Source organism: Lineus longissimus, chromosome 2 (genome assembly GCF_910592395.1).
Source record: "Lineus longissimus chromosome 2, tnLinLong1.2, whole genome shotgun sequence".
In the NCBI taxonomy this organism is placed as follows: Eukaryota; Metazoa; Nemertea; class Pilidiophora; order Heteronemertea; family Lineidae; genus Lineus; species Lineus longissimus.
Genome location: NC_088309.1, coordinates 21330847 through 21345467, shown reverse-complemented (window position 1 = coordinate 21345467; position 14621 = coordinate 21330847). Strand labels below are relative to the sequence as shown.

The following is a 14621-nucleotide window of genomic DNA, read 5'->3' as shown; positions in this document are numbered from 1 at the left end:
CTTCCTAACAGATGAGAGGACGCCTTAAAAATCTTGCTAGAAGTTTGAGGCTTACTCTCTTGCGGACACAACTACAGAATGTACGACGTCATCCTGGAGGAACTGGAGTTTTTCTTCTTTACGTTCGACGGATTAAACTTCCCACATTGTCTGTTTTCGAGAATGTGGCAGCGTAACGTTAATCTGCCTCTGTTCCTCAGATTCTTTCTTGGAAAGATCCGGCTGGGTTCTGGCCAGGCCTTCCCACGGCTTGTAATCAGAGGACGTTCCTCCAGGATTTGTTCCGGCGTCTGTTCAGAGGAACCACATTCACAGATGGCGGAGTCACACGGCGCCGATTCTCACAGGTGTTTTCTCAGTCTCGCGATTCATTCTAGTTAGCTCGTTTGAATCAGATGTCGACACCAGCCCGGTATTTCCTTACAGCATCCATCACTTGAAACGTATGGTGGCGACACGTCGGGACATGATGAATCAAAAGAAAATCCAATTAATGCGAGTGGGCTAAAAGTTGATGTTAACTTGTGAGGACTTTTGCTTGCACGACCAGAGCGTTCTTCCTTTTGGCACTCAAGTCGCTTTATCATCAAAACCAACTTGTAAACCTCTCCGTGACGGACTTCACGGAGTATGACTCAGAAAGCTGGCTCCATATTAGTGTGCTGATTTCCCCTTCTCTTTCACTTGGTTATTTGTTTTCTGGTGTGGACCTTTAAGACGCAGGAACTCCGGAGCTTATACTCTTTACGAACGCAACGAAGATGAAGAGAATACCAAAAAATACTCGGGAGCTAATCGTGCTGGTCTTTCTTGTACTTTTATGTGCTAATAAGTGTTGGACACATGACTGCGGGAACAACCCAATGAAAAATGCTGTCTTGATCGCGCAGACATTAGGTAGGGACAATTTGACAAGATTTCTGTCTACATTGCTGTTGTCTGAATGTTGTTTAAAGTTTTCAAAGCGTTTTGTTTTTAGTGGAATCAAGTTTATTTCAGGTGCTATTCAAGTATATTTCAGGCCATAGGCCATATTCAAGATTATGTCAGGCCATAATCAAGATTATTTCAGGCCACATTCAAGTGAAAATGTATTCATCCGACGATATTAAAGTTAATTTCCAGAGGTTGTAACTGTTCAATAGATTTTTAGAACGATGTCTTGGATCGGTCGCAAATAAACCGATATACATGTACTTTAAAGTTACTTTTAAAAAGCTTGTCCTTTTATATAGGCGTACTTTTTTAATATCCTTTTCGTTTTACGTTAAAAAGCAGCGAATCTGATACCCACGATTGAGTTGGAAAGACTGATAAAAAAGCGACTTATTTTACAACCATAACCACAGATTATTACATAAACCAAAGACATATCAAGCTTGATATAAATGTACTCTAGACTAACCGATTATCATAATAGTATACTAATTAGAATCTAATGGTAAAGCCATACGCGTCATCTACGATTCTTTCAAGGGCTGACGAAACGAAATGAAAAATTCAAAAATTCACTAAATTATAAAATTTGTTTTGAAATATTTAAAATCATTTAATGAAAAAAAATCCTACTCGTTTAGAAGGTATGCAATGAAAGGTATGATGCGTTTCCGACTTTGGCAGTCTTTTAATTTTTTCAAACCCAAGAGCTCATTTGTAGACGTATTCATGCAGTCTAAGGAATTTTCATAATCAGCAATTAATTTAAGCGACGTAATGGACCTCACAAAACAACAAAAACAAAACATAAATATCGGAGAGAAATTGGGCACAAAAAATTATTTCACTGAAAATTTGATTTTTGATATTTGATTTAAATTTTATTTTAAATTTCACGAATATATATATGGCATCTGGAATACGTCCAATATCTTATTGAATTTAGATCCTAGGTTTTGACTGACAAAATCGTTGATATGTCGCTTAATACTCAGAACTGAATTTCATGTAATAACACCAAACTGTAGCTATAGTATCAACGTGCTTTACTAAATATTAATTAATCAGAAATCCTTTTTCTGAGCATATTACATGTTTTAAGTCTTTACCACCAATGACATTTATCGCCTGTGACACCACTTCAAGCTCTTCCCAAAATTTGACCCACAAAATCCCCTATAGGTCACCCACCTCTTTATCTCACGCTATGAGGTAGGTCTATAGTCTTCCTATTGAAGACAAATAGCAAAACTTATTTTTAGCGGATTTGTAAATAACGGCATCAATAACGTACTTATACCACTTGAATATACTTTTTCATTCATAACCAATACAAAATAAAATAAATAGCATTTTTTTCTCCATAACAACAATAAGGTGAGCGCTAGAGATATTGAGCCATAGTTATACTAGCAATATTGATAATCGCATTTTGGAACCTGCGTTTAAGAGCATCAGTTTTTGTGAAATATACACGATAAAATATTTAGATTACCATTTCGGAATTGGTTATATCAATATTCTGATAAATTGACACGTTTATGTTATTAAGGTTATTCAGCGGTTGCTGACCTGCACACATTTCTATTTTTGCGTTTTATCGTTCCCTTATTTAATAAATATTGTACAATGTATCAATGAGTTATTCCCATATATAATTTACCAACACAATCAAAATCCTTAGTCTGACCCATAAGTGCTTTCACCTCATTGCCGCAAACGCCCAGTTTCTATCGGTCGCCTAGAATGATCAAATCCAACCAGAAATGATACCACTAACACCTCGCCTTCAAATAAAAACCCTAGTTGTGCCTTAATTGGTACTATGATATGATCGGATGTGATTTGTGCGAAACGAATCGATCAAAGGTTTCTCCTTCGTGGATGAAATTACCCTGCATACCTTCGGGCCATGATAAACAATTATTTGTGACCGATCCTTTAACGTGTTCCAGGGGAAATGGATGCTTCTACCGTTAATTTTGCGTGGGTGACAATGAATCAGGATGAATTATGTACACTAATATGTCCTTTGTCATCGGTTAGTGCTTGGCCGATCGTTTACCTAATAGGAAACATGCTCCATCGGACGTGCAAGATTTGTTGCGATCTTGGAGCCCTACTCGTTGTAATGTGCATAAATGTACATGTATATGTACACGTTACACACACACAGAAGTAGCAGCCATAACTTCGTACGAAGGCACAACTTGGGCATGGTTTATCATGGAAAATGGGCTTCTTGAAGGACCGTGACTTATCTGCCCCCCCCCCCCCCCCAGACACACCGCTAAATACGGCCTTGCATAACAGCCATGGCGTGTTCTGAATGGGCTTTAGTCTGATAGTTGGCCTACTTCGAACATAGTTGAAGTTCGTCCAGGTGGAGGACCTCTTCAACAGGTTCAAATGAATTGCTTCACGCATATATGCGATCGACAATCATTTGTCGTGATACATCGCCAGTTGACAATAACATTGTTTCTCACTTTAAAATGGCAATAACTGGTTTCATAGCAATTTCACGAGACAATTTAGAAGGTGTTTTCTCAGTGCTTACTGTACATGACATTCGCTTGTATAGAGCTCGACGTAGATGGGACGTTAATATATCAACTACCCTGTACATTAATACATCCAAAATAAACTTAACACGTGCGGATCCCGTTCTGCTCATCAGTCGCTTTAGTTGGTGGACATGGCTTACAGATCCCGACAAGCGGCGGCAATGCACCAATCTCCCGGGTGCTGATCTCAGGCAGGCGAGGCTGGACCTGGGCCCCCGATGCACTGTAACGTTACTGTTACACAGGTATTGAGTGTATTCGACTCCATGCTATGGTGCAGAGAACAATGTTCTCCAACGAGTCGTATGCCCGCGAACGCATTCACGGTCGTTCGCGGGAAATTCTCGTTCCAAACGAATGTTCTTTCTAATGTATGTCAGGTCTTACCAAATAACCGTAAATATTATCTCGTGTGATTTCAATTTGTTAAGCGCATATTTGATTGGAAAAAAATTCGATTCCCTCGAGAACCCCGTTGCATGAAGCAAGGAGATCTCATAAGCTTTTAGCGCAACGCAGAAAAGCCGTTTTTGTCGCATCGGGATGCGATTTATGTATCGCACTTATTGCTATAAAATCTCCTTGTCTGCGGCGCGCTTTTGACGCGAAATGTACATGTAACTGCAACCGCTTGAAATTTCCGAAACGCGTTGGCCCCCCCCCCCCCCCCCCCCTTCCGAATCATGACTGAGAACTTCACTTTGCCTCCTACAACCTTGTCGAATATTGTTCCGATGCCAAGTGGCATTATCGACACTCCTGGAGGAAGATTAAGAGTCCTTAATTTCTTTCTTTCTTTGAATTTTTTTCCCCTCGCATTGTTGATTCACCATAAAGAGCTGCTTTGCAAGTCATTAGGATATCTTAACCATCGGAAGCATTCCATAGGTTTTCAGCTCGGTTGAGTTGTTCCAGGTGGCATGTTGTCGTTTATTCTCAGGATCTCATATGAAACCTTTACTCTAAGATTAAACAGCTTGCTTTCTTTGGTTACATTTGAATTTGCTAGTTGCTACATCATTAGTTAGCCTCAGTGTCCTAAACCCACTGATAAACGAAGCCCGGTATTGCCAACCAACAATATTGACGTCACTACAACCTTTGTGACAGTATCTTCACCAGTAAGCACAAAAAGCAATCGTACACAGTATACTACAGGGCAACATGTAGTTTACCATTCACATTCGCGACAATATTGGTATATTTAAAGATATTTTTCTCAGCAGTTTTCTCAGTTTACATGCAGGACACATCTCAGCTAAATGCAACACTACATGTGCACAGAGAAATCTAAGAATGTACATACAAAGTGGCAAGATTAATTGTACCTATCATGTTTACACCCAAAATTGCTGCAGTTTGATTTACGGCGAGTAAACTATCAATTAAAACGACTTGCAAACGAGCAATTTATATCGCTGCTACCTGCAACTATGCTAATCGCTGTGTGTGCGCCAAAAATATGTCTCATCGGTAAAACAAGTAATCACTGAGTTTCATACTGATCGCCGGTCGATGTCATCGATCACCAATTCTTGTCGCAGCGGCGGGCACCTGCGATGACCACCGCAAACGAGTAATTATCGTCGCAGCGATTTCAATCGCTCGTTTGCGGCGCTTTCACTAACATGACTGAACACCCTTAATGTTTGTTAGTGTTGATCGAGACTTTAGTGTCAGTCAAATTACACATGGATGCAGCAGCATAGGCTTGTAAACACAAATATAGTGCAACAATATGTATACATGTACTTTAGCACTCTCGCAATACAGGGTTTGTTTTCAGACATGACCCTAAAGCATGCACTAATGCATGTATACGACTGATTTATCCCTCAAAGATACAATAATATATAATGGACGCATCGTTTGATGTGAGCCAACCGTAATGTCTCCACTGGTCGGTCCGTATTTTACCTGACATTGTTCGTTTACCGATTGATCAGTTTCCATATAGACGGTACACAGCGGTTAACCCTCTTGCTCCCGTAAAGTCAAGAACGGATTTTTTTGCTGTAACGTTCCGTACTCGGAAAGATCCGAGTAGAAATGATATATCGCCACATTTCGTCTCGCCTGCTTTAAGGAACGGGTTAGTCGATGGTCACCGGTGTATTGGAACTGATGGTTAGTTGATGGATTAATGTGCACAGCTGTAGAAATTTCTTACCTTACTTAACGACGTATTCTAAGAATAGTTCTTGTTTCCGTACATTTTTTCATTGACTTTCCGAGTTTACTCATGCACATATGTAATTAGATTTTTGCCTCCGTGTAATTCAAATTCTCCTGAATTTAGTAATCATCTGTCTCGTTTCGCTCGATTAAATGATAACTCAAGCTCCTGTAACACAGGATATGGGTTGTACAAGGCTGAACTTCGTCACAATTACTTAACTCGTCTCGATCGACAAGCACAAATAATTTCCAACATCTCTTTCCTGAGCCGTTTGCAGCTCAAAACGTAGATAAATGAATTCAGGACATAATTCATATATTCAATAAGTACGCCAACGTTTAGCATCAGAGGCTTTATCAGTAGTAAATTTGGAGTGACCTCCCCTTTCCAATTTGCCCAAAAGAAATTATTCATCTTGTCCGACAATTGGAATACAATAAAGCAAGTGGTCACAAGTATCGTTGCCAAAGTGATAGACGAATCACTAGAAGAGCTACCCGTTGATTTAGTAAGTTCTCTGTTCCGTTTACTTCTTTGAACCGCCGCCAGGATACCAAAGTTAAATACAACAAGCAGGACGATTGGTAGGAAACCGATGTATGATATTTCGATGAAGGAATATATCTCGTCCCAGGGAGGATCGAAGGTATACGGACAAACCCAGTATTTGTACTTTTCCTGAAACTTCGTGGATGTGACTACCATACTGCCGCTGATGCCAAGCAGAAATATGCAAAATGCTGTGATCTTCGCGCGACCCATTGTGCAGATCACTGGAGCTTTCAGTGGCCACGTTACGGCGAGGAAACGGTCGAAAGCCATTACAACCAGAATCCAGGGCGAAATGGCGACGCTGATAGAAATATTGACTTTGTAGTAGAGACAAACCTGTTTATTCACCAATTTGCCTTTGAAGAGATGCGGGGCTACTACAAGAAGAAAGCGCAGAAACATTCTCCCGTAGATGTAGAAAGAATCCGAAACTGCCATGCATCGCATATAAAAACATGTCGTGCTTTTTTCGTATTTTTTCTGGCTCATGAGCCGAAAGCTTAGAGCGTTTCCAATAAGGCCTGCAACCATGAGAATTGGCGGTATGGGAATAGTTACGGTGTAGACGGCCACATCTATGGCGAATTTCAGCGATGAGTGTGCGGGATCATTGCTCGGAGTAAAAACACGAAATGACGGTATGGACGAATTTACGACTTGTCGCTCCATTGTAGTTAAGCATGATCGACCTTTCGAGGTGTTCATAACATTCTCACCAGAATCCAAGTGTTGTGTCCAAAACTTTACTATCTTACCAGAATCGAAACATTATTTCCGAAGCTGTTTCTTTTACCAGCATCGAACAAACAAATATTCCCGTATAGCTATTTCTTCTAACCAGAATCGAGAAAAGTGTTCTTACCATAATAGGAATAGGAAGTTATTTTCAAAGATATTTCTACCAAAATCGAATGTCGTATTAACAGTGATGCTTCTTCTATAAGTTTTGTTAATTTGTCCAAAGCAATTTCTTGAATGTGACGTGTTTTATTTCGCAAAGCGCACGATGAATGATGTAGACTAGTATGAAAGAAAATGCAGCGTCTTCGATGGATCATGATAACACTTTCATGTAAATAAGATACAAGATATCTTCTTGCATGCCGGGCTTGCTTCGTTATACATGTACGTTGCTTGATTCAAATCAGCCTCCCACCTGATCCCGCCGTTTTGCTTCATGTATGTAAAATTCAAGTTTAATAAAAAATAATCAAGAGTTGATGGCGTACTATTTCTCGTATCATTTCATTCAACTGTATCTTTAATTACATGAATATAAAGTTTATTGTGTTCATTATACCTAACATTTTTTTTCTTCAAAAGGAGCCGTCCCTGAATTCAGAGTTTTGGTCAAATTACATGTACATTGTTAAACAGAAGGAGGCGCTTTGTCCTTTAAATTTGCAACATGATCAAGCAACCCCCATTGTATAACATCGTGTCAGCTTCACTCAAAATATAATTTTTTGCTTTCAGAATACGTTCAGGCATTCATGATATCAAGTATAGATTAATCCATACTTGATGATATGCATATACACAAGTCACACACAATGTATAATTTACACCATGTGGCAGAGGACAGAGTTTTTTTGACATTGCTTGAAAATATAGTTCTCTCGATCCCTCTGCTTTTACTTGGAAAACGTAACCCGAATGTCTTTGCTAGCCAAGAACGTATTACTTTTATTACGCCAACGCTTGCCCTACCTAAAATTCAGTAGGTCAGTCGAGGGTCACCGGTGTATCAGAATTGATATTGCTCTTGAACATTTCTGTCAAACATCATGGTTAGTTAACGGATCAGATGCACAGCTATAGAAATCTCTTACCATACATCGTAATTCTGAGGGGAGTTCTTGTTTTTCATTGTCATGTTGAGATCAGTTGTCGGAGTTACTCATACAATTACATTTTCAGTGTAGTTTGTGCATTCTTTTAAGAATGCAAACTACGCTGAAAATGTAATTGAGTGTCCATCTGTCTTGTATAAGTCGTGTAGATGATATACATGTAATATCAAGCTCCTGTAACACCAGATATGTATTGGTTGTACAAGGCCAGACTTCGTCACGATAACTCAACTCGTCTCGATCGACAAGCACAAATAATTTCCAACATCTCTTTCCTGAGCCGTTTGCAGCTCAAAACGTAGATATATGAATTCATGACATAATTCATATATTCAATAAGAACGCTAACGTTTAGCATCAGACTCTTAATGAGTAGTAAATTTTGAGTGTCCTCACCTTTCCAATTTGCCCAAAAGAAATTATTCATCTTGTCCGACAATTGGAATACAATAAAACAAGTGGTGACAAGTATCGTTGCCAAAGTGATAGACGAATCACTAGAAGAGCTACCCGTAGATTTAATGAGTTGCCTGTTTCGTTTACTTCTTGAACCGCCGCCAGGATACCAAAGTTAAATACAACCAGCGTGACGATCGGTAAAAATGCAACGTATGATACTTCGATGAGCGAAAATATCTCGTCCCAGGGAGGATCGAAGGCATACGGACAGACCCAGAATTTGTACTTTTCCTGGAACTTCGTGGCCGTAGCTGCCATACTGCCGCTAATGCCAAGCAGAAATATGCACAATGCTGTAATCTTCGCGCGACCCATTGTGCAGATCACTGGAGCTTTCAGTGGCCACGTTAAGGCGAGGAAACGGTCGAAAGCCATTGCAACGAGAATCCAGGGCGAAATAGCGACGCTGATGGAAATATTGACTTTGTAGTAGAGGCAAACTGGTTTCTTCACCCATTCGTCTTTGAAGAGATGCGGGGCCACTACCATAAGAAATCGCAGAAACATTCTCCCGTAGATGTAGAAAGAATCCGAGACGGCCATGCACCGCATATAAAAACATGTCGTGCTCTTTTCGTACTTTTTTTGGCTCATAAGCCGAAAGCTTAGAGCGTTCCCAATTAGGCCTACTACCATGAGAATTGGTGGTATGGGAATGGTTACGGCGAAGATGGCTTCGTCTACCGCGAATTTCAGTGATGAGTGTGCAGCATCATTGCCCGGAGTAAAAACAGCAAGTGACGGTGTTGACATATTTGCAAATTTAAGTGTTGTGTCCAAAACTGTATTATCTTACCAGAATCGAATCACCATTTTCGAAGCTGTTTCTTTTACCAGCACTGAAGAAGCAAATATGTCCGTAGCTGTTTCGAAGCAGAATCGAAAAGCTTTTCTTACCAGAATATAGGAAGTAATTTCCAACGAGGTTTCTATCTATCAGAGTCGAGAATCTCGTATATACAGTGATGCTTCTCCATTTCTGTTAATTCGTCTAACGCAATTTCGGGAAAATGACGAGTATTATTTCACAAAGTGCACAATGAATAGTATGAAATAAAATGCAGCGTCCACGATGGATCATAACCCGTTCATGTAAATAAAACTAAGTACATGTATGTCTTTTGGTAAACTAGGCTTGCTTCCTTATACGTTTCTTCATTCAGAACAGCCTCGCACCTTCAGCCCGGCGTTTTGTTTCGTGTAGAATATTATGAATAAAGTAATCAGTAAAATATGTATCCGAGTTGATGGCGTATTATTTTATGTAACAGTTTCTGAGCTATTGTGTTCGTTATACTTAACAAAATCACATTCATTATCAATGAATGAGCCGTCCCTGAATTCACCTTTGTGGTCAAATTATATTGCTAAACGGAAGGAGACGCTTTGTCCTATTAAACGCCGCAAAACTATTTGTAACATGATCAAGCAACCCTTATGGTAACATTGTGTCGGCTTCAGTCAAAGTATCATTTTCAGTACACATTCAGCTATCCATGATATGCATATACTAGTACAACTCCAATATACATGCTTCCCGAAATTGGTGGCTTGCATTGGAACTTACTTTTTCCCATTTGTCCGTCATTAAAGGCATTCAAGTGTGTTGGGGGGTCGAGGGACCTTTATTTTCAAGGAATGGCAACAGAACTCTGCCCTCTGCCACATGATTTAAATTATGCATTATATACACCTTTCCAGAAATGGGGCGCTGAGTGTCCGAAATAGTGATGTCATAAGGGGAAACTAGGCCTTATGGTGGAGGGACAAAGGAGATAGTCATGGTTGCCGGCCCCATGCATTTACTTGGAAAAACGTGACCCGAATGTCATTGCAGCCAAAAAATATCGCTTTCAGTGTTGACATTTCGGTAGGCCAATACGCACACCGCAGTCGGACCAAGTGTTGTTTGCATCGGATGCTTTCGTTATCACTGACTGAGTGGGTGATGACACTCTTCGTGTATGCAGAAATCTACGATGCCTTCCGTTTTACTGTGGCCAAATTACCCTACTTGAAAGCATGCCCGTTGTATGTATATGACTGATTTTATCCTCCGATGATAATAATGGATGCATCGTTTGATATGAGTCAACCGTAATGTCTCCACTGGTCGGTCAGCATTATACCTGACATTGTTCGTTTACCGATTGATCGGTTTGCTTACTAACGGTCAACATACTTTATTTGGTTAATGTACGGGTTAGCCGATGGTCACCGGTGTATAGGAATTGATATTCTCCTAGAACATTTCTGTCAAACGTCATGGTTACATGTTATTGACGGATTAAAGGAATGGACGGCTTTTAATTTCAGTATGTTTGATCTTCTTCTGGTTCATCAGTAAACTATTTTTCTGAACGCGTTTGATGCTTTTCCAATCTAGATTCATCAGCTCTTAAGTAGTAGAAAAACGCGTTATTCGCTTTTTTCAGTACGAAAGACCTTTCCCGCCATGTGAGTGCCCGCCGAGATCCAAGTTCACGTCACCCAGCTCTACGACACAACGTCATTTCCATCGTCGCAGTCGTAGCGGGGTATCAGCACCAAGAAGTCACTGTAGATCCATGGCTTCAGGAAGCGCCTCACTCGTGCATCGTACTAGATGGAAAGGATCGACGCATGGAGAGCTAACTCGGGTCAAACCGGAGTCAACATCGGAAAAGCGTGATAACTCAGTCCGATTTGGAATTTTTCTTTTTTTGTGCAATTTGTTGACGGAAACTACTTATGAAGAATAGGAGGTAACTGGGCAGCCGACAGTTGGGTAATATTGCCCTTTATAATGCCAATGGTCCTTTCAGGAGCAAAGGTGTGGAAATCTCTCACTTCACTTGAACATCGTATTCCGAGGTGAGTTCTTGTTTTTCACTGACATGTTGAGAGCAGTTGTCGGAGTAACTCATGCGCCTGTGAAACAAGATATGGGCTGTAAGGCCAGACTTCGTCACAATGACTAAACTCGTCTCGATCGACAAGCACAAATAATTTCCAACATCTCTTTCCTGAGCCGTTTGCAGCTCAAAACGTAGATATATGAATTTAGGATATAATTCATATTTTCAACAAGAACGCCTACATTAACCATCAGACGCCTTATGAGTTGTACATTCGGAGTGTCCTCACCTTTCCAATTTGCCCAAAAGAAATTGTTCATCTTGTCAGACAATTGGAATACGATGAAGGAACTGGTGACAAGTATCGTTGCCACAGTGATGGACGAATCACTAGAAGAGCTACCCGTTGATTTAGTAAGTTCTCTGTTCCGTTTACTTCTTTGAACCGCCGCCAGGATACCAAAGTTAAATACGACAAGTGTAACGATTGGTAGAAATGCGATGTATGATACTTCGATGAAGGAATATATCTCGTCCCAGGGAGGTACGAAGTTATACGGACAAAACCAGTATTTGTACTTTTCCTGGAACTTTGTTGACGTGACAATCATACTTCCACTGATGCCCAGCAGAAATATGCAAAACGCTGTGATCTTCGCGCGACCCATTGTGCAGATCGCTGTAGCTTTCAGTGGCCATGTTACTGCAAGGAAACGGTCGAAAGCCATTACAACCAGAATCCAGGGGGAAATGGAAACACCGATAGAAATGCTAACTTTGTAGTAGAGGCAAAACGGTTTGTTCACCCAGTCGCCTTTGAAGAGATGCGGGGCTACTACAAGAAGAAAGCGCAGAAACATTCTCCCGTAGATGTAGAAAGAATCCGAGACGGCCATGCACCGCATATAAAAACATGTCGTGCTTTTTTCGTATTTTTTCTGGTTCATAAGCCGAAAGCTTAGAGCGTTTCCAATTAGGCCTGCAACCATGAGAATGGGCGGTATGGGAACGGTTACGGCGTCGACGACCTGATCTACCACGAATTTCAGCGATGAGTGCGCGGCATCATTGCCCGGAGTAGAAACATCGAATGACGGCATTGACGAATTTACAACTTGTCTCTCCATTGTAGTTAATATATATAATTATGATCGACATTTGGAGGGTTTTTTCAACATTCTCACCAGAATCCAAGTGTTGTTTCCAAAACTGTCTATTCCTACCAGAATCAGAAAATTATTTCCGAAGCTGTTTTTTCTTACCTGCATCGAACAAAGAAATATTCCCGTAGGTGTTTCTTCTAACTAGAATCGAAAAGCTTTCCTACCAGAATAGTATAATAGGAAGTAATTTCTAAAGATGGTTTTTCCAAGACAGTGGCGCTTCTTCGTCAAGTTTAATTTCGTTCAACGCAATTTCTTGACAGTGACGTATTCAAAAAATGCACGATGAATATGAAATAAACTGCAGCGTCTATTAACTCTAACATGTAAATAAGATACAGTATCCCTGTGGTCTTTTGACATGCCGGAATTGCTTCCTGGACATATGTACTTTGCCTGATTTAGATCAGCTTCCCGCGTTGCCCGGCGTTTTGCTTTCTGAAGAATTAAGTTTAGTAAAAACGAATCAGAGTTAATGGCGAACTATTTCTCGTGTTATTTCATGTAACCGTATCTGTTATTATATAGGTATTGTTTCCATTATTAATATCAACACAATCACATTTATTATTTCAAAAGAGTCGTCCCTGAATGCAGCGTTATGGTCAAATTACATTTAAATTGTTAAACAGGAGCAGTAGCTTTGTCCTTTAAAACCAATACACATCTAGCCTAGAGTTCATTTTCTTTATGAATATGCTTGCATGAAATCGCTTCATTATTAGGGGATGGCGACACCAATTCGCTAAACAATTATGATTGCCTCATTTTGTTTGTTTCAATAAAGACATGAATTAGATGCCAGCCAACAATGTCTCCCATTCTCATTTCATAGTGATTGGATAAACATTATCACAATTAACTAAAACGATGTATCGAGGCGGAATGATCTCGTTAATGAATAGTCTCATCAGTTAATGAGTTGTAATTACCAATTAGATTTAGATAGCGTTTACAGTTGATCTGCGCTAGATGACACCGCTGCATCAACCTCGTTTGCACATAGCCCTGGAATTTATGATGACGTCATAAGGTCACATGCACTTTGCAGTCGTATGTGATGAGAGAAAAGAGTTTCCTGGTAGATCCATATGTCATGGGTCATGATATATATATAGATCAGTACTAGATCAGCACTCAACGGACGCAAATCCGTGTCCCTCCTAGGGTACACTCACAATGTTCCATAAATCTGCAAGTGTAAGATCTATATAAGAGAGGGAGGAGAGTGGGATAAAGCTACATGTATATATCTGGCATCTGATTTCACATTGGTTTAGTTTCGTTTATTTGAACGCCAGCCCTTTTATGAATGTTAATAGTCCCTTTCCATTCGTTTTAGGCCGATTTTGGCCGTTCGGGTTTTTTTTTTCTTGTGAAGAAACCGAAACGCGGCAATCTTACCAGCAGAATGTTCTGGGTATTGGCGACAAAAAACAATGCTGCAGACACGTTCAATTAAGAACAAACCTCTATTCCCAATGACAACAGACCCTATATATCGATCTTGACGATTCAAGTAAAAAAAGCTCAAAGAATTGAAAAAGGTGAATTTTCAATACATTTGTAGACAATTAGTGACCTATTTCGTTTCTTCCAACATACAAAGACAAAAACTGCGCAAAATATGAGTTATAAACAACACGAACACGGATGGTTGCTTTTAAGTTACTTTTTGGTACTTTCAATTGATGTTTTGAATCAATCACCTTTGATTGGGTTAATGATGAAACAGCTTGGATAATAAAGCCATTTAAAGCTGAGTGTCTTGATAATGCTTCAAATATCATGGCGTTTTGTTGGTATTCTCGTACAACAGAACACCCTCTGCGAATTCAATTAGGAACAAATCAATTGAGAAGCACTATGAGCGAAACAAAGGAAGAGTACACTTCAACGGCGCTAAGCACGTTAATGACAATCTCTGGCGTTTTAAACCGATCTTCAGTTATGAGATGCGAGTGCTTCTTTCACAACCTACGTTTTGTGCACAATTCAATGTTTTCAGATCCTATTCTAGTCGTGCCTGTTTCCCACTCAGATTGATCTGTGATTCTGCATTCTTTCAAGCATCG

The 14621-nt window shown here is 40.0% G+C and overlaps 1 protein-coding gene across 1 annotated transcript in view; it reads left to right on the top strand.

Moving 5' to 3' along the window:
- Positions 1 to 374: 374 nt before the first annotated feature.
- Positions 375 to 14621, top strand: part of LOC135482833 (uncharacterized) — a 74621-nt gene continuing 60374 nt past the window's right edge. The window contains exon 1 of the mRNA XM_064763254.1: positions 375 to 897. Coding sequence (XP_064619324.1) covers positions 762 to 897 — 136 coding nt within the window. The 5' untranslated portion in view covers positions 375 to 761. The remainder of the gene's footprint in view (positions 898 to 14621) is intronic.